The sequence below is a fragment of the Primulina eburnea genome, chromosome 1 (assembly GCF_022965805.1).
Source record: "Primulina eburnea isolate SZY01 chromosome 1, ASM2296580v1, whole genome shotgun sequence".
Lineage (NCBI taxonomy): Eukaryota > Viridiplantae > Streptophyta > Magnoliopsida > Lamiales > Gesneriaceae > Primulina > Primulina eburnea.
In genome coordinates, this window is record NC_133101.1 from 5343500 (window position 1) to 5370981 (window position 27482).

The window sequence follows — 27482 nt, forward strand, 5'->3', positions numbered from 1 at the left end:
GCCGAAATTTTTTCTAGGCCTTGAGGTCCGTTTTAAAGTATTTTAAACATTTTTCCGCTGCAGTTTTAAATCAAAAAATATTGTTTGATCATTAATTGTCGTTAGAGTAAATGGGCCTCACATTAAATCAATTTTTTTTTAAATATTTATGCTCTTAATAAATGTCTTTCATGTGATCCTCAGCCCACTTAATGTATAATTTTGCATAATTAAGGGTGCTGTGGCCAAACCTTAATTATTTAAAATTAGACGATTCACTAGACATAATTTTTGATTTTATAAATGTCCTTTATGTGATCCTTAACCGACTTAATGTATAATTTCTCATAATTAAGAGTGTTGTGACTAAAATTTAATTATTTTAAAAAAAATTATATGGATCACTGGACAATTTTATTTATTTATTTATTTTTATACTTAATAAATACCCTTAATGTGATCTAAACCTGACTTAATGTATAATTTCTCATAATTAAGGGTATTGTGGCTAAAACTTAATTATTTAAAAATGGATCACTAGACAAAAAATTTGTCTTTACTTAAATCTTTATATAATAATATTTAGTAACGCAATCAACACTTTCCAAAAGTGCTCCCAGGAAAGATAGGTAGTACTAAGGCCCTTTAAATACCTAACTCCTAGTCAGAGCAACATTCCTCGGGGAGACCAGTGGCTAGTCAAGGCAATTTAAACCGATTTATGAAGAACTCCCTCAGATCATGTTTTCTAACGTCATCTTATAATTATTATTCAACTTAATTATCCAAATTTATGTGAATCTTTATAACCCAAATTTTTCATTAAATAACTTTATATTCACATTTTTACTTAATATGAACAAATATGTTCCTCATTAGTTTTTCTCTTCAATCAGAGTAGTGATAAAGTGATGATCACATTTACGTGAAAATGTATACTCCTCATCATTTTTTCTCTATCAGAGTAGTGATAAAGTGAAGATTATTTGTTCATTTGTGAACATCTGAAATATTTTATAATATTATATTTACATCTTACTTGATATGTTCATTTTAAACAACTTAATATAATTTAATATGAACATAATGCGAATATTTATGTACCAATTATTTTTCAATATTATTTGCATTTTAAATTTCAAGAATAAATGCAAACATAATATTAAATTTGCATGTACATATCAAACACTTATCTATAATATTTGACATTATATCTAACATGCAAAAATAATTTCTAAACATGTATTAGAAATTACGTCGAATTTGAAATTATTTTAATGTGTACAAATTATTTAACAAAATTTTATATGTATATCGAATTATACATATAATTTAATAACACATTAATCATTATTTATTTATTTCTTATTTTATTATTTTTATTTAAAAATAATAATAATAAAAACCTTTACGACACTTTTTGATACCAAATAATTGTCAAATTGTGGGTCCCACATTAATTAATTATGGGTCCCGCAATAATTAATTAATTAATTTTAAAAAAATTTAATCATTCCGACAATTTCATATTCAATATACCCACCAGATTACTTTACTAACATTGATTTATGCGTACATGAATTGGTTTAACAAATGAATTGTAAAATTAAATAGTGTGGGCTCCGCATGCAATAATTCCACATGCACGATAATTGAATTCATATGCATGATTTTATACATAATTCGTCTTCAACCTTCGGCAATTTCTTTTCATATATCATTTGTTCATCTTCTCCGAAAATTTCAGAAAACAAAATCTCCAATTTTTTAAGATTTCAAGGAAGAACTTCAAACTCCGATCGAGAACACAATTCTAAGGTAAGTTTCTTTATATTATTGTGTGATCCGATCTTTAAATTTCAAGTTCTTTACGCAAATTTCAGCAAACAAATTTTCAAGGCAGATGTATCACGGCTCTGATACCAAATGTTAGAGATTTTATCTAAAACTCATGTTCTGCACGTATATAAACATGATAAACAAATATGCGGAAGCTAAATCGAGCGTTACCTCCAGCCATTGAATCATCTTTAAGTATTCTGATTTTCCTCCGATGGAAGCCTTCTAAACACTCAAATCTCTCTATAGATGGTGTATTATTCTGTATGAGATTGTATGTTTAGGAACCTCAATCACCTCTATTTATAGGTGTTTCTCATACCATCAACGAGAAAATTCGGGAGCATGAATGTCAAAAGAAGAATCGTGTACGCATCTAAATTTTCTTGACCGTCGCCAATATCAATTTGTACACGCCTCTTTTAATATGTGTCATATTTCTTACATGGAGAACAAACAAGTATTAATATGAACTATAAAATATGTTTGATATTTTAACTTTCTTTGTCACCATTTCTTACTATATTTATTAATAAATCACATATATAAGTTTTGCAATATAATCATATGCATGCCATTTTTGTGTTCTTTGATTCAAAAAGATTGATGTGATCGATCAGGGCAATTATCTCAAATAATTTTTGTCATATAAGAGAAACTAAACCAAGTTTAATTAATTTATATTTTTCCTCATATAGAAAAGTCGATTAAGTTTCTTTACAGTGTTTGGATTCACAAAAGTAAAAGGGAAAGGAAATTGGTGAAACCTGGTTTCAATCACATTTTTCTACACAAGAAAATCAATGTCAATTTAAGACTTCTGAAAGAAAAAATTGAATATTAAAGGTATCATAAGAAAAATACACTAAAAAATAATATAATAAGTCATACAAACATTTCCTTCTTATTTTTTTATTATTTAAAATCAAATAAATTATACTTTTATAGGCATATTGGGAGTTGACATAAAGTCATTGTACGCAGCATACAACTAGTAGAAGCCATGATCTACCATATATGGTCATGCGCTTATCTTTATATTAATCATCTAAGTTTTATTACTGAAAATAAAAGAGAAAATTATATTTTTGGTTATGTAATTTATATATTTTTCAATTGAATTTGCATTTTTATTTAGTCCTACAATTTGTAATTTTCACTTTTTGTCCTTTTTTATTTGAGTTCATGTTGTCGGTTGGAAATCTCTTATGTAGTGGTCGCGTGTGGGCGTGCGGATGCTGTCATGAATTTTTGGAAGGAAACTTACATAGATGTCATGATTTTTTTAGAGTATTATGTGGCATCTGGGTAAGGTCACAAAAACAAAAAATGAAAAAAAAAATAATGGCAAATCACATGACTAAAAATGCAATTTTTCTTTTAACAGGACCAAAAAAAATGCAAATTATAATACTAAACATGCAAATTCACCGTTAATATGACCGAAAATTTTTAAAAAAAATGAAAATTACTGACCAATAATTTAATATTTCCAAGATAAAAAGACTAGCATATTACCACAAGAAGAAAAATAAATATATATAAACCAAGAATGTATAATTTTACTCGAAATTTGATAATTATAATTAACTATAACTTGACCCAAATGCACGTACAAAACGATTATTAATTTATTCAAATCCATCTTATTTACCTATCCTTCTACTCAATAAAATTTAATTTTTTTTAAAGTTAAATTTCTTAAAATTAAACTATGAATTAGAGTTATACCTTATTTTTGTACATACAAAAAAAACTGTTTTCAATAAAAGAACATGATTGCAACAAAATCACTTGCGAAATCCTAAAACATATTCTACTTATAACAACTGGAAAAATCTATCTGGTTTAAAATAAAATAAATATGTTTCCATGTTGATATATAACTACATGAATGATCTCTCAGAAGGACTAATAAACGGTGTCTCAAAAATTCGATTATGCATCGATGCTCTTAACATCGATATATTCTTTGTGATGTAAAAAACCTCAACTAATTGGATCATTTTACTGCCTTGCATGGAAGTGCTATGATATAAGTGCGAGACCCTAGTCACATCACTACAGTACACTTCGTTCTTTTGCCCCTTGCTCGGAGAGAAGTATACCGAAAAAATGTCTTTTTTCGCAATAGTAGGACATATCAATCTTTAGTGAAGGCAGAAAGGAATTGAAGTTCCAATGCCTGATCATAGAGACAAGCACTGCTGGTTTTAGAATATGGGGAGTCAATATTGCCAATATCCCCACTTAATTCCCATTAATTAGAGAGTAATGGAAAAAATAAAAATTTGTGAGTGGTAAAAGAACCTAAAAATGGCTCGATGATTTATCATCATGTGAATCTTGAAGATTTTTATCTCTTTTGTTGACGTTTTTCTCAAAGGGATAATGAATTACTGAATTTTATCTTTCGAGCATTTAAGTACTTCATTTCTTTTTAAAATTATCAAAATAATTCATAATTAAAGCATAATCCTTTTAACAAAAAACACTTGGTATATAATTTTTAACACATGAAGTAGTCAAAAAAGGTTCAGATATATGACTTATCATCATCTATCATACTATACCTGACGAAAGATGTTTGTACCGTAAATTGACTTTTTTAGATTGTAAACTTGTAATTTATTAAAATTTTGTTTTTATCCAATAACTTTTTGTTTTTTCCTCTATGGAAAGCATAGAGTTCACCTATATATATGGCCACAAAACTAGCTACAACTTATCACATAGAAAAATATATTTTCTCTAGCAATATGATAAAATACACCTTCTTGTTATTCGTTCTTTTCCCGACTTTGATCCGTGCAGATCAAGATCCCCGTGATTGTTTTCTTTACCCAAAGGTTCATGTTCACGTTTTTAACCGGCTTCCTCCCGCCGAATTTATGGTGGTACACTGTGCTTCTAAGGACACTGAATTTGGAAATCATACGCTGGCGGTAGATCAACAATTCGAATTCAGTTTCTGTTCGATACCCTTTTCGACTTTGTTTTTTTGTCACATATGGTGGCAAAATAAAGACTCTGGATTTCAGGCCTACAGCGCTAAGTGGGTTGATGATCCATGTGGTGGCCCTAACTGCCTTTATGAGGCAAAGCCGGACGGGGTTTATTTATCTGGAAAATTCAGACGACCTTGGAACGTAACACAAATTAATAATATATGAACATGAATGAAATCTGTTATATCTTTTAGTTTTCTTCGTTACCATGGAAAATTTGTATCCATTTTGCAATAAAATGATATGATATCTCGTGTTTACGGTCATTCATGTGGTTTGATAATATAATCACTCTTATTATATATCATTTACTTATACTATCACACGAACCAAACGATGCCTAAGTGGTTTTGATAATCCATGTGTTACACATGACTGTGTTCATGAGGCGAAGGAGGATGGGATTTTATTAATCCGGAAACTTTAGAAAAAGGTGTTACACTGACCAGTATTGCATTTTTCTTGGAAACTCTTTGGTTTCATGGAAACTAAGAAACAATGTACGGTATCACAATCTAGTGTAGAAGTGGAATCTCAATCATGGCTGCAACTTCTTGTGAAATTTCTTGGTTAAAATATATCCTCCAAAATTTGGTCATTCAACACTCAAATCCAACCGATTTTATTGTGACAATCAAGCGGCATTACATATTGTTTCAAATCCAGTTTTATACAACGAACAAAACACATAGAAATTGATTGGGAGAAAAAAGGTTCAAGAAGGAATAATCGAAATGACTCATATTCCCACGTCACAACAACCAGCCAATGTTTTTACGAAGCCGTTGAGTTCGTAACATTTTTCGAATTCACTTGGCAAGTTAGGAATTATCAAATTATTTTTCAAGATTATGTCTCTTGTGAGACGGTCTCACGAATCTTTATCTGTGAGACGGGTCAATCATACCGATATTCACAATGAAATGTAATATTTTTAGTATAAAAAATAATATTTTTTCATAGATTACCCAAATAAGAGATCCGTCACACAAAATATAAGAGAAATTAAACCAAGTTTAATTTATTTTTTTCCTCATATAGAAAAGTCGATTAAGTTTCTTTACAGTGTTTGGATTCACAAAAGTGAACAGGGAGAGGAAATCGGTGAAACCTGATTTAAATCACATTTTTCTACACAAGAAAATCAATGTCAATTTAAGACTATTCTAACAGCAAATATTGAATATTAAAGGTATCGTAAGAAAAATACACTAAAAATTTATATAATAATTCATACAAACATTTCCTTCTTATTATTTTTATTATTTAAAATAAAATAAATTATAGTTTTATAGGCATATGGGGAGTTGACATAAAGTCATTGTATGCAGCATACGACTAGTAGAAGCCATGATCGACCATATATGTTCATGCGCTTATCTTTACATTAATCATCTAAGTTTTATTACCGAAAATAAAAGAGAAAATTATATTTTCGGTTATGTGATTTATATTTTTTGCAATTGAATTTGCATTTTTATTTAGTCCTAAAACTTGTAATTTTCACTGTTAGATATTGTGTTGTTCGACAGATAATAAAATATATCTAGTATAACCAAATCAGTATAAGATGCAAATTCGTGTTTTATCAAAATTAAATGTTGTGCCAGATGTTACAACATCCGGACAACATGCAGCGGAAAATTAAAGTTTGTAACTCAAATTTACTTAAAATAAATGCGATGGACAAGATTGAATATGCACAAGTATAAATACTTGTGTGATGCCTCGGGACAAAACTTAATCACTAGAATACCAAAACGTTTACAAAAATCTATCGCTAGTGATGTTCACGAAAATCAAGTTCCTCAACTCTTTGAGAAAATAAATGATTTCTAAAAACAACCAACAATATTAAAACGTGAATAAGAAAGCAAAAGAAATGTGTGCCAAAAACTGGGAACACAGAAACACTCTTCAGCCAACTTCGTCACGGATGTTGTCTGCAGATGTTTCCAACATTCGATGGCAACACGTCCGACGACAATCTCCAAAGCGGCAGCAACGTTTATGATCTTTTCTCTAAAGCTCACAATGTGCGATGTGCATATATGATATCAAGACGAAGAAGCCTAGGGAATAGAGCTTCAATGATGTCCTTGATCTCTTATGTATAGATGTAGACTTTTATCTCCACAAGGAAAAACCTATTTCATAAGGAACGCAAGAGTTTAATTAGAAATAAACTCTATTTAAACATTGATATCATATCTAGAGTATATTTGTATAATTATCTCTTTATCATAAATATTATATCTAGATCTAGAAAGGTAAAACTCAATATTCCAAATAATCTATCAATAGGAAATTAAATTTAAGGAAGATATTATATCAAAATAAAATCTTAACATAATTATCTAGAAAGACAAAACCATAATTAAATATTAAATATCATATCAACAAAGAAACGATAATATTAGTGGGAAATCAACTTAATATGGAAATTATATTTCCCTTCATTCTTTGTGTCTTTTATTTATCCGAGTCCATGTTATCGGTTGGAAATCTCTTATGTAGCGGCCGAGTGCGGGCGTGAGATGCTGCCATGAATTTTTGAAAGGAAACTCGTATAGATATATGACTTTTTTAGAGTACTATGTGGCATTTGGATAAGGTCACGATGGACTCACATATAATACAAAAAATGAAAAAAATAAATAAATAAATAAATAATGGCAAATCACACGAATAAAAATGCAATTTTGCTCAAAACAGGACCAAAAATAAAAAATGCAAGTTATAATACTAAACATGCAAATTCACCGTTAATATGACCAATTTTTTTAAAAAAAACGAAAATTATTGACCAAAAATTTTAATTTTTCCAAGATAAAAGGACGACGAAGAAAAATAAAGACATATAAACCAAGAACATATAATCACTCGAACTTTGATCATTATCATTAACTATAATGACCCCAAATGCACGTACAAAACGACTCTTAATTTATTCAAAGCCATCTTATTTCCTTATCCTTCTCATTAAAATTGACTTTTCTTTAAAGTTATATTTCTTAAAATTAAACAATGAATGAGAGTTATACCTAATTTTTGTACATACAAAAAGAAACTGTTTTCAATAAAAGAACATGATTGCAACAAAATGACTTGAGAAACCTAAATCTCATATTCTACTTATAACAACTGGAAAAATCCATCAAATAAAAAATCTCAACTAGTTGGATCATTTGTACGGCCTTGTATGGAAGTGCTATGATATAAGTGCGAGACCCTAGCCACATCACCACAGCACACTTCAGTTTTTTTGCCCCTTGTTCGGAGAGCAGCTGTGAGAACCTGAAATTTCCAGCAGCTAGCATTATTCAGTAGCAATGGAAAATTTCAGTAGAAGCTAACAATTCCAGCAGCAGTCAATAATTCAGAAGACGATATTTTTCCAGCAGACACAATTCCAGCAGACAGAATTCCAACATATAGAATCCAGCAGCAGAAGAATTCAGCAGCGCAAGATTCCAGCAGACAGTTACTGATTCAGCTTAGACTTGTAACTGAAGCATTAACATGGAATAAGGCTGTTAATGGCAGATTAAGGCCATTAATTGGGAGTCTAACAGTCAGAAACATTGCCTATAAATATCACCCTCAAACACCTGAATTGGTTTACCAAAATCTTGAGTTGTCACTTGAAATATTTGAGCTAAGAGAGTGCTGATTTTCGAGCAGCAGAAACCAGTAGCAAGAACAAGCAGACTTCAGATTTCAACCGAAATACTTTTAGCAAATTACGGTAAGTGGGCTTATATGTAAATATCTTGAACTCCGTTTGTTAATTCTGTTTTAAAGTTCAGTTTCTGTATGTTTGATTTCTGATTTTGAAGCACTGAAACTCCCTAGTGAACTAATGGTAGGAATATATATTCTGAACATTTCTGAATTCTGATTCTGATTCTGATTCTGGCCTCACCCCTTAGAGGAGAGAACATATAGGGGACTGATATCAGTTTAGCCATGAAATTCACTAACGTGCTCAGTGCTTACTAATTCTGAATTCCGTTCTGTAATTTCTGAATTCTGATTACTGTTCTGAAAACAAGAGTTCTCTGTATATTATTGTATTTGTGTTTCTGTTGAAAACGATTTCGAAAACTGGGAGTTATTCCCGCCCCTGCTTACTGAGTGACAATCATATCACTCACCCACCAAACCCATCTCAGATAAGAACGAGGAAGAGTTGATAGAAAAAGAGGAGCAACGTCAGTTTTGGGGCTGGTGATGAAGATCGTTGTTCTTAGTTCTGATTTATGTTTTATTTTCCGCTGCATCTGTTCAGACAATTTAATTTTATGGTTTTATATTTCCGCTGTAAAACATGTGTCATTGAGTTGTAACAGACAATGATTATTATGAATAAAAGACGGGTTTCTGAAATTCTGTACTTCTGAGGCTTGTTGTTTTTGAATGAATATTTGAGAGCAACGTCCGGTGTCAACCCACCCCCGTCCCGAGGCGTGACAGCAGCATACCGAAAAAAAATGTCTCTTTTTCGCGATAGTAGGACTTATCGAGCTTTAGTGAAGGCAAAAAATAATTGAAGTTCCCATGCCTGATTATCGAGACAAGCACTGCTGGTATTAGAATTTTGGGAGTAAATATTGCCAATATCCCATCTTAATTCCCATTAATTAGAGAGTAATGAAAAAATAATAATAAAAAATTGTGATAGTAAAGTGGTAAAAGAACCTAAAAATGGCTCGATGATTTATCATCATGTGAATCTAGTTGAAGATTTTGATATTTTTTTTTTGACGTTCTTCTAAAAGGGATAATGAATTATTGAATTTTATCAATCGAGCATTTAAGTGCTTGATTTCTTTATAAAATTGTCAAAATAATTCATAATTAAATCATAATCCTTTTAACAAAAAGCACTTATGATTATATAATTTTTAACACATGAAGTAGTCAAAAAAGGTTCGATATATGATTTTTCGTCATCTATCATACTATACTTGACGAAAGATGTTCGTACGGTAAATTGAACTTTTTAGATTGTAAACTTGTAATTTATTAAAATTTGGTTTTTATCCAATACTTTTTATCTTTTGTTTTTTTTCCTATGGAAAGCACAGAGTTCACCTATATATATGGCCAAAAAACTAGCTACAACTTATCACATAGAAAAATATATTTACTCTAGCAATATGATAAAATACACCTTCTTGTTATTCGTTCTTTTCCCGACTTTGCTCCATGCAGATCAAGATCCCCGTGATTGTTTTCTTTACCCAAAGGTTCATGTTCACGTTTTTAACCGGCTTCCTCCTGCGGAATTTATGGTGGTACATTGTGCTTCTAAGGACACTGAATTTGGAAACCATACGCTGGCGGTAGATCAACAATTCGAATTCAGTTTCTGTGCGATACCCTTTTCGACTTTGTTTTTTTGTCACATATGGTGGAAAAATAAAGACTCTGCATTTGAGGCCTACAACGGTAAGTGGCTTGCTAATCCATGTGTCGGGCCTGACTGCCTTTATGAAGCAAAGCCGGACGGGATTTATTTATCCGGAAAATTCAGACGACCTTGGAACATAACACAAACTAATAATATATGAACATGAATGAAATATGTTATATCTTTCAGTTTTCTTTGTTACCATGGAAAATTTGTATCCATTTTGCAATAAAATGATAATGATATCTCGTGTTTACTGTCATTCCATGATTTCGAGCTCGTCGGGGTAACAATTGTTCCACGTTAGCTCCAAATCAGAAAAATGATTAAATTTCCAAAAGGTTCATATTCATGTCGTTAACAGACTTCCCCCCAACTCCGAACCTATGGTGGCACACTGAGCTTCTAAACACGACAATGTTGAGAATCATACAGTGGCTACAAGTCAGGAATTGGAATTCGGTTTCTGTGTGAAACCCTTTTCGATTTTCTTTCTTTTTTTTTTTGGTCACGTGTGGTGGAAAAACAGAGATGCTGCTTTTGATGCCTATAGCCCTAAGTGGTTTGATAATCCATGTGTTACGCATGACTGTGTCTGGTAGGCGAAGGAGGATGGGATTTGTTAATCCTGGAACTTTAGAAAAAGGTGGAAAATAAAATGTATGAACACAAATAAAATCAATTATATTTTTACACTTAGTTTCCTTCGTCGTTGCCCTCGGATTAATTCTCAGTGACTATTATTTGTATATTATAGAGTTATGTGATAAAATTATATCATATTTCATGTTTTTGGATTTGCATGGATTCGAAAAGATTGTCAGCTAAATGCAGTTTTAGAGCTGGGGTGAAAATTATTTAGTTGTTCTAAATTATGTTTCATTAATCAAGATAAACCAAATGTTGTTTTTTCCGACATTGAAAATTAGTGAATTGAATTTCTTTACGCTATGGTGGTGGTGTTATCTCGGGAAGAGCCCGGGACATCCTAGGAATCGGGTAGGAGGATAGATCGAGATGATGAGGGAAGCCGATGTAAGAACTAGCTCAAGAAAATGAAGTACTCTTTTATAGGTCATCTATGGTTTGCTTAACCAAAGAAGCTGACCACAAACAAGCATGAGCTCTTAGCTTAGCTCGAGATAACTGTCCAAGAACTTCGGAACAGACATCAATCATGGGCCCACGAGTATGGAGGATCATACTTCGAAATTATTAACATGTAATTCAGCAAATGTAGGGGTAATTTTGTAATAGCCGAGGTCGGTGTACGGTACGATTTAAGTTTCGTATGTTATTTGGGTTATGTGATTAGATGTTTAGAATTGTGTTTTGGGCCATAGTATTATTGGTTATTATTGTTATTGAGGTGTTAGAAGTTGTTGGTTGTTCGTTTCAGAGTTTCGGATCGATTTTAATTGCGTTGATTTTTTATCATTGCCGTAGCAAGAGTGCACCCGCGCTCTTAGAGGAGTGCCCCCGCGGTGTACTATTCATCATTTTGGTTTTGGAAGACCGTGGCGTCACCGCACCCGCGGCAGTGTAAGCACCGCACCCGCGGTGAGACCGCACCCGCGGTAATTGTAGCACCGCACCCGCGGTCATCGTGCATGGATTTATTTTGTTGTGCCGAGAGCTCAGCGCACCCGCGGCCCTAGTGTTGTCGCACCCGCGGTATAGGTATGGGCGAGTTTTTAAGTTACTTTTTGGAGTTGTTGGCCATACCTTATCTTATCTTTTCCCCTTCATTTCGAGATTTCTCTCTTCTAGCAAGGGTTTTCATCCATTTCTTTTGCTTCCTACCTTTGATTCTTGGATTTGTTTGGATTTTCGACTTGAGATCGACGTTCTCCTTGGTGCTAGGAAGCTTAGGTAAGCTTTTGGTGCGATTCTTTTAAGGTTTTGGGTAAGAGTTGACTTGGGTTGTTGTTCTTGTTGGATTTATGGATTAATTAGCTTGTAATCTTGGATATTGAGTTGATGTTGGTGTTATTTATGGATTATTGTTGTAGGTGGTGAACCAAGAGCTAAGTTTGAGGTGTTCTATTGGGTAGTAAGTGGAATTTCATCCCTTGTGCTCACATGATGTTATATGTATTGTGTTTCAAAGGTTTTAATGTGTTATTCCCTTCATTTGATTCATGTTTATGTATTGATTTCATTGATATGTATATTGGAGGCATTTTATGTCTCATTATTGTTCAAAGGGAATACAAGAGAAAAGATAGAGTTTCAAAGTGATTGTTAAAGCCAGAGAGAGTTTAAATGTTTCTATTGGATTGATAAATATATAGCCAGAGAATTGCATGCAATTAGTTGATCAACGACCATAGGCTTTTATCCCTCAGAGTTATCGGTTTATATCGATAGGGATATTAGCACCAGAGCAGAGATACTATTGATATCAATCCAACCAGAGAAAAGAGAAATACCATCTCATTTCTATGCTATTGCTATGATATTCATGTTCAGAGTTTATGTTTCAGAGTTGATGGTATTTATGATTTCAAAGCTATGTTTTACAGAGTATATTGTCATTGCTATGTAAGAGTTCCACTTGCTGAGATTTATTCTCATTTCAGTTTATTCATGTGATGCAGATCAGAGTGGAGGCCCGGGACGTTGACTGTGGATAGGGGTCATATGCATACACCGTTGGAAGGAAGATTTTGGCATGATCATAGGAATGATGATTTGTATTTTGTTATGTCATTTAAATGATCATGTATTTTTATTTTGTAAACATTTTTATGAAATGTATTTTGAAACTCCTTCCATATTTTAAAGAAAAATTTATTTCCGCTGCGTATTTTTATTGTTACGGGTCAGGGTGTCACAAATTTGATGAGACCAGAAGCAACATAGGTTTTCAGTTGTAATAGTTTCATTGGGCGGTGCATAGACAGCCATCATGCCATGAAGAGTGGCCAGACACTGAAAACAATGTCATCATTGACTTCTCTCTATAAATACGCAGGTTCACTTGATCATAAAGCAGATATTTCACTTAACATTTTGCCACGGACATTCAACATATACTCTCTACTACATTTTCCTTTGTGTAAACACTTGATAGACTTGAGCATTGGACACGCTGGAAAACCTTCTTTGCTCTTAAAGTGTGCAGATTCCTCAACCCGGAAAGTGAAAATTAAGGGAAAGGAAATCATTGAAACCTGATTTCAACTGCATGTTCTTCTAAACCATAAATTCAATGTCAATTTATTATTCTTTCACCTACACTTGTACATAATGATAATAAAAAAATTAATCAATTAAAATTAAAAATATATATAAGACAACCCATTTCTTTCTTATTTCCATGCAAGATCAAGAAGGACCCATGTCCTAAGACTGTGACCTCCATTGCACTTGGGAGGTCACTTTCCTAAGGTCGGTCGATCCAAGTGGTCAAGGCTACATCATAATTTGTGATCGAAGAGGTCTGCGTAATTATTTAAGCCACCTAAAAGTTGCGAATTATTCAAAGTTCTCACTTTGAGTATATTTTCCAAATTCTCTTGTTTGACTATGCTTATTATCTCGTACACCTTTTAATTGAAACCATGATGCTAGGAATTAATGTTTCGAATTTAATATATAAACTAGTGCGTACATACATATCATCTGTATGTATATAATAGAATATCGCGTCTCATTTTTATTGAGAGTAATTTATGTCACTACACTACTAAAGACACGTCTGGGATTTTATAAATATTCAATCTATTCAAACACGTACAACAAATATTTTATTATTATGAAAAACCAACTTTCTATTTAAAGAAACCAAATTTACAGGAACTTTATGGGAGGAAGATAAAGAAATGTGTAGAATTAAGTAGATGAGAGAAAAAAATAAATAAATAAATAAATAAAAGGGTGTAAAAAATTATTTAAGAATTACTTTTAAAAATAAAAAAAATAATTCTTTTTTTGTTTAATATTTATCAGCTTTCCCACTTTAAGACATTTTCTATTGACTAACCATTCCACTTTTATAAAGAAATACCATCAAAATTGAATTGGACCTCTTTTTTCATTCTCGCCATCATGAAAATTTTATTACAACTTATTCAAATTAACATTATTAAAATCAAATATTAAAAAATATGCATAAAAAAATATAGTTCGCCAGTTTAATTTCTCTGTAAATATCCTCGTCAGAATTAAAAAAACTTATCAAATCTAAAAAATGAGAAAAAAATACGAAAAAAAGAAAGAAATTAATTAGAATAATTATTATAAATCAATAGTGTTGATGGAACGTTATAGTACATTTGAGCGTTAGATCAGTATCATGTTAGCGTTGTATCGACATCATGTTAAAAAAATAATAATAAATATATAAATAACGGATTAACACTGAAATTTGAAGCACAGATTATTTATAAATTGACTAAAACAAAATTACAATTTTTTTTAAAATAAAGAATAATATTTTTAGACCAATAAATAATAATATTGGAATTACTTAAAAAGTAAGGATTGCACATGCCAACGGCTCCACTGACGGCGTTTTTAACCGGTTTTTACGCGGCCTACCGTCTGCCGTTTCGCTTTCCCCTTCAAAACTGTTTGCCAACAATTCTTATCTTCTCGTCTCATTGGATAAATTTTTAACCTTTATTCTTGGTCGATAGTCTCTGGTTTCTTCGGCCTTGAGTTGAAGGATCGACAAAGCAATAGGTGCGTATGTACAGAATATATTGTAGATTGTTTTGGTATTGGTTATTTTTGGAAGATGTATAATGGGTTGAGATTGGGGTTGGTATAATGTAGGAATCTCTTGTTCTCTCTGGTGAAAGTTCGAATTTTTTTCTGGGTTTTCTGTTTTTTTATTTTTTTGCTTGGAAGTAGAATTAACATTTTATTGTCGTGAATTATGTGATTCATGCATTGGCTCCTAGGAAATTTTTCGTTTTTACCTTTTGATTTGTTGATTATATGCTTTGTGCACATTTTGTGGTATAGTTTGGAATTTGACGTTGGAACTTGATTATTATGAATTTGAAAATTATTTGTGTATTTTTATGCTTGTGAGTAATGGAGATAGGTTGATTGTGTGCTTGTATTAGGTTAGATTTTTACAAGAAGGAAGTAAAAAATCAAAGTTGTTGATAGATTTTGATTGATGTGCTTTCTCCTATTTTCTTTTTAAGTTTTGTTCCAGAATCCTGTTATGGTTAGAAATTCTACGAAAAATAGGTTGGTCAATCTTTGTTTATGATATAAATCAGTTTATTAAAAAACTTTGTTTTGTAAGAAATGATAGATAATGATTTGGAGATCCTGTCTAGGAAAATCAGGTTTCTTGCTTTAGTTTAGCTATTCACGTCCACTTTTGATTAGAATTAAAATTTTGATTTAGTTCATTGTGTAATGTGAACTTACATACTGGTGGTCACTCTTTGTTTTTTGCAAGTCAGTTGGGGGAAAACTAAGGATAGGATGGTTGATGTAACGAATTGTGTGTCTTTGGATGGGCCTGACGATGGTTCTGTTGCAAATGGTTCCAGTTTTTACACTGATTTCCGATGGTTGATGAAATCCGAGCTGAACCGCTTAGATACAGTTTTAGTTACAACTCTGGGTGGATTTGGTTTCGGTTTAATTACAATTTTTACTGATTTAACTCGCAATTTATCTATTTTGTGTTATGGATAAAGGGGATAAAGGAGATTTATACCATTATAATTTGTAGCATCTACAGCAAGATCATACAAACATATTTATCATCTGGCTTTTGCTTTTTCCTAAATCCATAAAATTACTTCTTTATCATGTTGTGATCATTGGTTGTATTCTATCTGTACGAGTCAATTTAGCTTACCTTACTTGAGTAGAAAATGACTGTTTCAATGTTATTCTTTTTATTAAACTTAATTATGTTTGTGTGGAATGAGAGGACTTTTTCTAACTAAAGCAGCATACATACATTTTCAGGAGGAAGTTAGCCGAGGTAACAAATCTTCGGTCACAAATCTTCAAGAAATAATTTTGTTTTTTTCTTTGAATCCGATAGTGGAAGATAACCATGTGCGAGCTAGATCCCGATGTTGTTAGGTGGGGCCTTCACCTTTTAGATGTTTGCTCTCTTTCAAATAACGGTTCTCCAGAAACTCTTACCTGCTATGAGAATGATTTGTCTCGATCCGTTACTGTGGAGGAAGGATTTAGTTATCCGACAAGCTCTGTTGTGGATGAAGGATTTTGTTACCCAACACACTCAGTTGTGGAGAATGATGAAGTAATCGCACATGCTCTTCAGGAAGAATTATCAAGGCTTGCGACTGCAGAAGCATCGGAATCCGCATCTGCTATGGAGGAACATCAAAATGAATCTGTTCTTTCTCGGGATTGGCTTGGCCATTCAAACAGGTTCTTGAATTCTGGTATGAGAAACCCATGTTTATGCCTTTTTTTCTTATGTTTACTTAGCAGTTCTTTTGTTTTTTCAACCATGTGTCTGAGTTAAAAATATTTTTTATTAGAAATAGAAACAAGTGTATGCTTGGGAATATTATTCTAAAGTCGTTTTTAATTGTGAAATAAAAGGAAGGGATATGAAATGAAGGAAGCCTATAAAGAGGGTGAAATTTGGATAAAATTTGGAAGGTAAAATGATAATTATTAATTAGTTGGTAAAATCGATCCAATAACTGAAATAAGGGGTACTTTTTTCTGTTTCTTCCAGTGTTTCGATTTATGATTTCTTGGAAAAGACATGATCCAAGATGGTCTACTTGTTAATGTTACTAAAGAAACAAAAAAGAAAATAAAAATAGAAATGTGTTCCTTCAGGTGAGAACAACGATCAAGATGCCTTGCCAGAGATAGAAGATGAATCGGCTCTTGACAGTGAATTGGGTAAAAGACTGAACCAGATGGTTCCCATTCCTGTGAGTTTACCATATATATATATATATCTCTTTAATTAATGAGAAAATTTCCTTTATCATTGTAAAACTTCGTTAAGCAGCTAAAGTGGCGGGTTCTTTTCCACGTGACGTATTTTAGGATCAGTTTATTACCAAATGTATAACAAATAACTCATCTCTTGCTATTTATTAAGTTTGGGTATTATCTAGTCAAAATACTTGGTGCCATGGTCTTTTTTGTTTCTTTTCCTTTTTTTAATTCATTATTTCAAAATTACAGTTTAATCTCTCACTAGCTTTCATAATTATGGTATGATCATCATTTAAATATAATAAAATCAAATTGCAATATGTAATAAATTCAAATTGCATTATGATGGGTTATTAATTTTTACAATCATGATATTATTTATATTTGAATATAAATCAAATTATTATTATTAATTATAAAAAGGACTATACAAGCACGCAATGCTTATCAAAGGTCACTAGTAGTTATTAGTAGTGTCTTTGACTTATTGGTTTACTTTTATCTGTCGCAGCACATTCCTAAAATTAATGGAGAAATACCATCTGCTGACGAAGCCATGTCAGATCATGAAAGGCTGCTGAATAGGTCTTTTTTTTCTCTCCTGTCCTTCGCATTCTCGTTTCAAGCGTTAGATTATTTGGTTTGAGTTTGCAGTCAACTGAAAGCTTTCTCGAGCTTCAACCTCAATTTACTAATTTTATGGACAAGAAAAAAATTCAAGGTTAAAAGTCCAATGAGGCAATAAATACTATTATATAATTTTGAGCAAAACACAAACTGAACAGTTGGATTGAAGTACTGTTTGAACAAAGTATGTTTATTCTCTTGGGGAAACCAAATAACCATGCATAAAAGAAGCGGACAGAAACCGTGCTGCTGGCTCATTACTGAGTCTGGTCCTTCACTAGTAAACAATTTATTTCTTGAAAAAAAAGATGAGGGAAGCACAAAATAGGGAAATGAGGCAGTATTTTGTTGAATACGAATTTCCTTTTCAATTTCTATTATGCGTTGACTGTGCGAAATAGTAGCAAAACACAGCTTAGGGAAATGTCGAGACTTTTTGTGACTTGCATACCAGGAGATAAACGCATACAAATTTTTTTACCATGGCCCAATTTTTAATCTTTTTTTAGACAAGCTAGGACTAAAGAATATATATTCCTATACTTGAGGGGTTTGTTAAGTTTATTATGAAAAGATATTGTAAATATATATAAAGTATTTCTTTTCATTAGGAAAATTTGAAGGAATTGATTGATTATACTGCAACTTTTTTCCTTTTTAGAGGTTCAGATTAGATTTCCCCTTGTATAAATAAATGTGATTGTGGAATGAATAGAACACCTAGATCAAGTATTCTCTTGTAGGTCTGCTCAGGGTTTCATACTTTTATTGCCTACTGACCTGAATGATCTTTTCTTTGGGTACTACTCACTCCTGGGTTGTTGTCCATAAACAAGTTCACAAAATCAGATTCATGACACATTGACACTTGTATAATCTGATGTATGATGACTGGTGATTTCTTTGACAAATTTTGTTGTTTGACAGTCCATTTTGATTGGTTTTTTTAAACTCCTGTTTTGCCATTTTATGATTCAGATTGCAGTTATATGACTTGGTCGAACTAAAAATTTCAGGGGATGGTAATTGTCAGGTGAGTCCTGGATATCTATCTCTGTACTCTCAACTACTTACTACATACTTATGGAATTATACACCCAGCATATTAGTAAAAAAAAATTACGTTCAAACTTTTGTGGTATGCCCATGTCACCAAGCAATGATCAACCTTTTTAAAGAGTAGTATTTTTATACTACGTACCCCCATATTGACGGTTAGACAGACTCCTACCCATTTATTAGAAACTCGAATTATGAAGAGGGTGACTTGGCTAAAATTATGGGTTTCGTTCTGTGAGTGTAGATAGGTTCTAGCGAAGAACAGGTCCAATGACCCTCCTTGGCTATATATCTATCATGAAGGAAAATAGCTTTTTGAATGATGCACAATTATGTAAACTACCCGAATAATAGAAATTAAGTTTCCAAATATTTCCTGTGAGCAGTGAATAGTTCCCTGTGAGTGAACGATGAAAATTACATGAAAATACATCATTTCTTGAAATTGATCGGAAGATTTATGTGGAAACAATATTCCTGCATTCGTATAGTGTGTAGCTCTTGGTATTAGACATTTTTGTGTTGTTATTTTTGATCTAATTCAATCCATCACAACCAAGCCCCTTGTTCTGTCTACAGTTTCGTTCATTGGCAGATCAAATATACAGGACCCCACTGCATCACAAATCTGTGAGAACTCAAGTAGTTAACCAGGTTTCTTGTGATTTGACAATGCAATATGCTTTCATCCTTGAATTTAGAAATTTCAATTTTCCTTATGTGATGCATGCACACCATTTGTAATATTCTGCTTTTTGTATGTGCTAATCATCAGCTAAAGTCGCAACCTGAGTTATATGAGAATTATGTCCCGATGTCCTATGACGACTACTTGAGGAGAATGAGCAAGTATGTTTTTGTATAAAGCTGTGTCATTTTCCTTTCCTCTGTTGGTTACATATACTTGAAATATATTTTGCATGATTGCAGAAATGGAGAATGGGGTGATCATGTGACATTGCAGGCTGCTGCAGATTTTGTATGATTTCTTTCGATCCTCGTCTCTGACCTTATTATTCTTGTACCTTTTTTACCCGTTTGCATATTGATGTAATATAAAGTAGATTATATTTTGATCATGGTTTTGACTCGTTTCGTGTCACTGCAATTGATTTTCAATGTTGATTCTATTTAGATCAAATAGTTGGTTTCTTTTAATGGCAGTTTGGAATCAAGATCTTTGTTCTTACATCATTCAAGGACACATGTTATATTGAAATTCTTCCTCAAATGCAGAAGTCAAATAGAAGTAAGTTTTTGTGCTAATTTTTAATCCCTTTCTTTATGCGTGTTTGGATGAAGGTTTTTGCGATGCATCTGAAAATCAATTTAAAATGATTTCATTCCGTAGCTCACTGCAAAATAAGAATTGGAAGCTTGACTTTGGTTCTGTTAAATGGTTCACATATTCAACTTTTGTTCCAATGCAGTTATATTCTTGAGTTTCTGGGCTGAGGTGCACTACAATTCAATTTATCCATCAGAAGGTATTTATGTTTAACAAATGGAATTTGCTCGTATACTACTGAATTCAAATGGAATTCCTACTGTTTCTATTTTATCCCACATGATCGTATTTGTCATGTATTTCTTTTTCTTTTCTTTTCCTTTTTTTGTAGAATTTCCGGTCGCCGAGAGTAAGAAGAAGAAGCGGTGGTGGTGGACATGAATGTAGGCGTGACTCGAAAATCTACACATTTTCTGACAAATATCAAACCATTGATTTTTTTTGGTTTACGTATTATATGAGCTTGGCATGTACATATCAATTTTGACTACTTCTTTACTCGGCTTTTACACTAAATTTTATATTTGTATATCAGATTTCATTGTTATCAGCTGTTTATGCATAAAGTAGCAATTATATTTTTATATGGGAATGGAAATCAAGTGCAATACACAACTTAATTAGCACGGTTTTTCTAAGAGTTGAAGGCTTTATGAAATAGTGAAAATATTTGAGACTCAATTTTTAGAAATAGGCCAGAACAAGGTTGCGAGCGCACACGCACATATATGTGTGTTTTTTTCTTACTACATGGTGGTTGATATTTTTTTGTGATCCTATATATTTTTACCTATTTGGGAGTGGTTTAAGCCGTGGTATGCAAGTATTTGAGTAAGAACAAGTTCTTCACTATTTGTTAACTTTCCATTTTAGAACGAATGAACAATAACTGGTCGGGTTTTCAACAGAGAAAATTGATATGTTCATGCTATTTATGAGGATGTTTTGAATCCCAAAAATAGTTTATCTGGATATATCTTTTCATGTTCCGGAAAAATATTTTTTCCCAAATATATTTTGAGAGGCTGAACTAGAAAATGTTATATATAGAATTTTAATAATGGATGGGTTATGAAAAATGATGAAACAGAACAACGTTGATATTTTCCTGTCAGTAATTGCAAAGCGATATTTCAAGAAAATATGGCTGAACATCAAAACATCTGTTTATTATAATGTGTAATGTGCACAAGCTTATATACCCAGATCAGTTCTTTACAAAATTAATAAGCCATATACACAAAAAAGGAAAACATGAATTTCGACAAGTTTTCAAGTAATCATGAGCAGACTAAACAAAATAATCGAGAAGATCTAACCTACCTTATTCAGCAAAACTATATCAACACAAAGTTCCATCATATACAAACCATAAATGCCTATAAACATCGTTCGTCAGCTTAAAATCGGATCATTTCGAAGAGGGATTAGATGAGGATTGCCCAATGTGCTTCTCTGTAAAATGATATCATAAAATATCAGTTGTTTGATTATGAAATAGAACCGTTTGACAACAACAAAAAAAGAACCTTCATTTACAGTAAATTCTTCTCGTAAACGTACACGTACCTCCAGTTGCAACGAGCTTTTCGACAAGGGAAACAATGTGTTTGCCGTAAGTATATTTCTTGAGTGTATTCAGGTGAACCTTGATGCGAGAAAGGATCAATTCACGGCTCTGATCATCACAAGTCTCCAGTACCCTTTGGACGACGTAATTTCCAAATTGATCTTTCATCATAGCCTGAAATTTGCAATTTAAACACTTTCTTTTCAGTGTTTGTTTTTTGTAACCTGAACTGAAATTTCAAATTGTTATACCAATATTTCTAGCTACAAAAGGTGACACGACACACCTGTAATGGCTCATTTTCATCGGTTGTACCAAGAATCTCATTCACCAAGAGTTTACGTTCTTCTGGACCACCAAACGTCAAGCACTTTTCAATAACATTGGAGGCATATTTTTGTTGACTCATCTTCACAATTTGTCCAGCAAGCTTTCGGATAATCTCTGCTCGCTCATGTGGTTTACCATGCTGCAAAACATGCTAAACAAAACAGAAAAGGATATTGAGTAAGACGGATTGTACAAGTCTTACGAATATATAACTATTGTCATCTAGATGGATATATGAAGAAATTTCCAACATAAACAATAGTACATAGTTTATGAAATGTAAAAGCACAAGAAATTTTCGACATCCATCCTGAAAATGTACAACCAGTCTAATATTCTGATCAAAATATGTTGTCATCAAGGGTTGATCCTTAACAGGGGGGGAACATGGATCATTTACGTTTTTAGTTTACTCATTAGTAATATTACCTAAAACGCACTACCATAATGGTGGACCGATCAACTGAATGCAACATCAACTGAGAATCTGATGAAATAATATGTTTATCCACTTGATTTATAGATTTTCTTATTTGAAAAAAGACTCTCAGGAGATGGGGAAGGTAGAGGGGGGATTCACCAGATCCCTCACAATGTAACAATGACCAAAGTTTTTTTTGACAAAGAGCAAGATAGAAGTTTGAAATTCGATAACCACTAACATCCAAATCAGTCATAGTGTAAATGCGTAGTAGGCATCTCATTATATAGATATAATCCTTATGACAGTCAGATACAGTTAAATACCTGAATGACATAATTCCCATATTGGTCCAGCGCTAGGTTACAAACTGAGCTCATTATTTCATCCATGATGATCTGTTGATTCTTTGTGTCACCACAATACTCGAGGACCCTCTAATGACAAGAAAAATGATTGCACTCGTCAATAAATAGGACCCAATGTCTTATTCAAAAAACCCATCTAAAATACTAACCTGAATGACACGACAGCCATAAGCATGTGTGGATAAATTCACAACTTGCCCCAACAATGATGATATTATACTTTGAATTCGATCTTGAGGAATACACTCGATGCATTTCTGAATTACATGATTACCATTCTGATCACGAACACATTTGAGCACTGAACCATCAAGCTCCTTTACCATCTCAGTCTGCTGCTCGACATCAACCACTTCCAAGGCCTATTATCAGATTAACATGTTAACGAAATCCATTAAGGCATATGCAAATAGGAAAAAAGAATAAGAAAGAACTTTATTATCTAATCTTTGCTTTTTTCATGAAGTGAAGATTTTTCATTATTGAATCATCGCTAATACAGAAAGGAATAGTAAAACTTCAGAAGGTGCAATAGAGCATAAAAGTAGACCTTCTGTATAACTCTGCAACCATACATCTGTAGACTGAGAGGTAAAACATGACCAATCAGGTGCCTGGCTAACTCCTTTCGCTGACTATCAGTTCCATGCTCCAAGAACTGCCCATCAAAACAATAACAGTCTTGTGATTGGAACAGTTTTCATTTATAACAAAAGTATAAAAACATTACTTTTTGTATGACATAATTCCCAAAGACATCGGTCATCAAGTTATGAGCATGAGGAATAATCTCTGAGAATATCTTGATCTTCTCATTGACAGTGGCAGTCTCTAGCTTCTGCTGAATGAAGCGACTTCCGTGCTGATCCATACTGCATCATACAAGGGGGAAAAAGAACTCAGAGACCAAGTAAACTAAAACAATGTACCTGTTGCTGATGATTCATACCTGAACTCAATAACATGACCGAATACATCTGAAAGTTCCAATGATTTGGTCTTATTGTTCTTGACCAAATCTAATAGTGATTCTGACCTCCTTTTAATATTGCTTCCAGTTTGTGAATGCAGCAAACCAGTGGATTCTTCATTTACACTTTTCAACTTTGAGGGATGTGATGAACTTTTCTCATCATGGAATGTAGGACTTCTAGAAGTGACTGGGGAATGTGCCGAATTTAGCACTTGATTTTCGTGGTATGAAGAAGCACCTGGTCCAAATGCAGGGCTCGCATTGTACAGTTGATTAATACTGCTAGGCATTTGTAAAAAGGGCGACTGATATTGATGTTTCTGTCGCAAAAGCAGTGCCTCAAGATAAGCTTTCTCCAAAGATTGCAAATCCTCATGGCTATGGGGACTACCAGCATAGTACTTTCCTGGGTAAGAATTTCCTGAAATATGCTGAACACTCTTTTCTTGATTGGATATTTTCTGCATATATTGAATTAATAGCGGATCCATAACAGGAAAATGAAGACCTGTCTGGTTGCTACTTAAAAATTTCAGTTGATCTTCAATAGCACCAGTCAAAAGTGAACCTAAAGAATATTTCAAATCAAGTTACCAAAAAAAATTAACAAAATTGATAGCCAGTGCAATAAGAACAAACTGGAACAAGATCATCGTTAATCATCATACCATATTTTGGATTAGCTGAGTATCCACTATGTCCATGACTAGGCACATCAAGACCAGGAAAGTTACCACACTGACGCAAGATATTTATATCATCCAGCATTGCAAAGGGCGCAGGATTCAGTTGAGACTGAAGATTACTTGTAGAAGATGACCTTCTAGGAAAACTTGCTCGCTCATTGAGAAGTGCCTTTTGGATATTAAGGCCTCTAATTAGCTCATTATCTCTTGCTAACTCAGCATAGCCGACGTTATTAACCAACATTTCTGCTATTGACTTGTCAATGTTATGCTGTTGCCGATTCTGTACGAAACCAGGAGGCATTCCCATGTGAGGAGAAGACTTCAAAATATCTTCTGCGTGAAGTTTACCTTTAGACATGCTTAATCCAGAGAGAGAATCGGAAATGCCAGCCAGCTCAAAAATGCTGGATGAAGGAATATTATGGGCACCCGAAGTCACTGAATTGATGCCAGCTTGGTGAACACCATTATGAGCAGAAGATACAAAGGAACTAGGGAGGCCTGAATCCGTATTCTGATTGCTAGAGAAGTCTGTAAAAGCTTTCTTAGGAAGCATTACTTCAGAAGATTGTTCTGTTTTTCGTGTCTCTGCTGCTTTAGTATTAGGAATTTTGGTCAAATCAGAAGCTTCACTAACTGAGTCGTGGCTTGCAGGGCGAGCGAGATGTGATGGCGAGGGCTGACCAACCTTTTCCTGAAACAAGTCATACATATATTCTTTATGAAGAAGTGATTAATTGTTTGCAAGTGCAACCATTTATTGGCAGTGATCTTGGACAAGGAAAATGCAGTGATAACTGACAATAATAAGATATAAAATAACACCGATGTAGCATACTAAACTTCTTGCCATGTTCAAATATTTACAATAACACGAAAATATATAAGTGTAGAACATGTCCAACTTCTTCATCAATTTTTACCATATAATTTGTGTATTGTATTGACTTCTACACAACCATGAAGCCCCAATAGACTCATTAAATCTTATCTCTAGGCTGCAAGGAGCAAAGTAGTGACTAATACGTCAATAGCAGAAAACAATGCAGACAACTACATCCTCGATATTACAGCACACTTTTACGCCTCAAAGCTGCACAGTGAAAGATCAGAAACAATTCTTCTTATGATTAGGTATGGCACTTCCGCAGGTAGCAAATGTCAATTGCTTAGACCTTCACTAAGATGTCATTTGTGTGTAGGTTGCTGTCAAGCAGTTCTTAACCAGACATACAAACCATAATTTATGCCTGTCTTCTGTAGCGGAGCACTAGCAATAACCCTGACCTGATCTGGTCAGGTACTTTCACAACCCAATACAGCACAATTTAATTACTAAAAATAAAAGTTACGGCTCATGGTAGAGGTGGGGTTGATTGACATAACATATTTTGGTAGAAAAATAACTGTACAATCAAGAGATTACCACTTTACAAAAAATTATGGCTCATGGTAGAGATGCAACTCAGATCTTTTAACCATACATAGCCCAAACACTAAATTCCCATCATCCCAGGGGTAATTATCGTTGCCTTACAATCTCTCTCCTACTAAATGCATCAACTTTTGTATCTCAAGGAATCGAACACGTCATTTTTGTTATATTGCTAATTATAGGATCAAGTATACGTCGATTTTCAAAGCTATGGTTGGTGTTAACGGAATAAGTTAAATTGTTTCCAAACTTACGGCTACATATATGCCACGTTTTCCCCAATAGGATAATTTGGCTCCTTAGCATCTAGAATTTCAGAAAATTTGCACATACTGTAAAACCTTTTGGTTGAAAAAATTATGAAAAATTAAAATATTTTGTTCAAGTAGAATATGTTCACTCCATTGATCGGTCTGCCCTGATCGTGACAGTTAACAACAAAAACAGAACACGAACACTTAAATAATGCCCACAATTCTGCATGCAGCAAAACAATAGAGCGATTGCATCAACAAATAAGAGAGGAGAAGAGCAGAACCTGGAGTATATCTGCAAAACTCTTTCTTCTAGCTCCCATTCCAGAACTCGAGCCCTCGATTAAACCAGTGGAACTTTTGTTGAGAAATTCGGCAGAATTTTTCCGTGAAATATTTCTTAAAGCAGTCTTCCTCAACTCCATTGTTTCGTCTTCCATTTTTTTGACAGGCAAGTTAGGCGGCATTGAGAACAATGACAGGTTGCCGCCATTATCCGCAAAATCTTTATTCTGCAAATCTCCAATGCCGCTCAAACATAACCCTGCTGCCCTGATCCTCTGAGCAACCCGCCAATCCTCTTTCGACAACAAAGGAGGGGGAAGTCTAGGATTAAGATTCTCATGCGAATAATAGTATTCCAAATACAAGGGATGTGATCGAATTTGCTCTTCTGAAAGCACGTCCAGGCTAGCACTGGTGTCACTGCTACTACCACTTCCATCAAATTGCACAGCATTGGGATACATAAAAAGATTCCCAGGCAATGCGTAATGCACCCTCCACCGTCGGAGGGGCGCTGCCACTCCTATTTATATTCAAATCTCTCTCCCTCTCAAGAATTAAACTACGATTCTGCTGTTGCTGCTTGTTGCAGAAGCAAGAGTTCAAGTTCCTTCTCTAAGCTACCACCACTCCCTAAATTTCCCTTCGAATTGGAGTGTCTCATCTTGATTCCACCACTTAAAACTCTTCCCTACAATCATTCACATTTTAGAAAATCTCATTTCCATTCAAAATGGTACTTAACAAAAACCCTGAAAAATTCCGCAAAAGGGATTCATTTCAGACCCAATTCATGCTGGATTAAATACAACAAATCCTTGTATGAAAAAGATGCAAAACTAAATCAAACAACAACAACGCAAGAACATAATAACCATATCAACCAAAAAAATAAGCATGCACTCGAAAATAACAACCATCCCCTCAAGACAAGCCATGATTGATCAGCGCTGATACCTATATCACAATCAATACGAAAAAAAACACCATTTTGAATTCGCATTAATCTCAATCATTCAACCAATGCAT

The 27482-nt window shown here is 33.3% G+C and overlaps 2 protein-coding genes across 8 annotated transcripts in view; one reads left to right on the forward strand and one right to left on the reverse strand.

The window, feature by feature from the left end:
- The window catches only part of LOC140823739 (OVARIAN TUMOR DOMAIN-containing deubiquitinating enzyme 9-like), a 66663-nt gene extending 45927 nt beyond the window's left edge, over nt 1-20736 (forward strand). For 4 of the 7 annotated variants that reach the window (XM_073185259.1, XM_073185229.1, XM_073185251.1 and 1 more), the window contains 10 exons: nt 16189-16637; nt 17047-17144; nt 17666-17739; nt 18760-18814; nt 19420-19494; nt 19616-19689; nt 19771-19819; nt 20005-20089; nt 20271-20327; nt 20460-20736. In XM_073185259.1, the coding sequence (XP_073041360.1) occupies nt 16280-16637; nt 17047-17144; nt 17666-17739; nt 18760-18814; nt 19420-19494; nt 19616-19689; nt 19771-19819; nt 20005-20089; nt 20271-20327; nt 20460-20509 (975 nt within the window). In that variant the 5' untranslated portion in view covers nt 16189-16279 and the 3' untranslated portion in view covers nt 20510-20736. Of the gene's footprint in view, nt 1-14777; nt 14932-16188; nt 16638-17046; nt 17145-17665; nt 17740-18759; nt 18815-19419; nt 19495-19615; nt 19690-19770; nt 19820-20004; nt 20090-20270; nt 20328-20459 lie in introns of those variants that run through there. The other 3 variants (XM_073185243.1, XM_073185275.1, XM_073185267.1) reach the window with 3 other exon arrangements.
- Nucleotides 20737-21512: 776 nt separating this feature from the next.
- LOC140823784 (pumilio homolog 4) lies at nt 21513-27203 on the reverse strand. The gene is given in 12 exon segments (XM_073185293.1): nt 21513-21583; nt 21698-21872; nt 21985-22179; nt 22776-22886; nt 22967-23179; nt 23368-23475; nt 23548-23689; nt 23767-24358; nt 24459-25173; nt 26453-26929; nt 26931-27035; nt 27037-27203. Coding segments are annotated over 12 exon segments (2958 nt in total). The 5' UTR covers nt 27118-27203; the 3' UTR covers nt 21513-21539.
- Nucleotides 27204-27482: the final 279 nt, after the last annotated feature.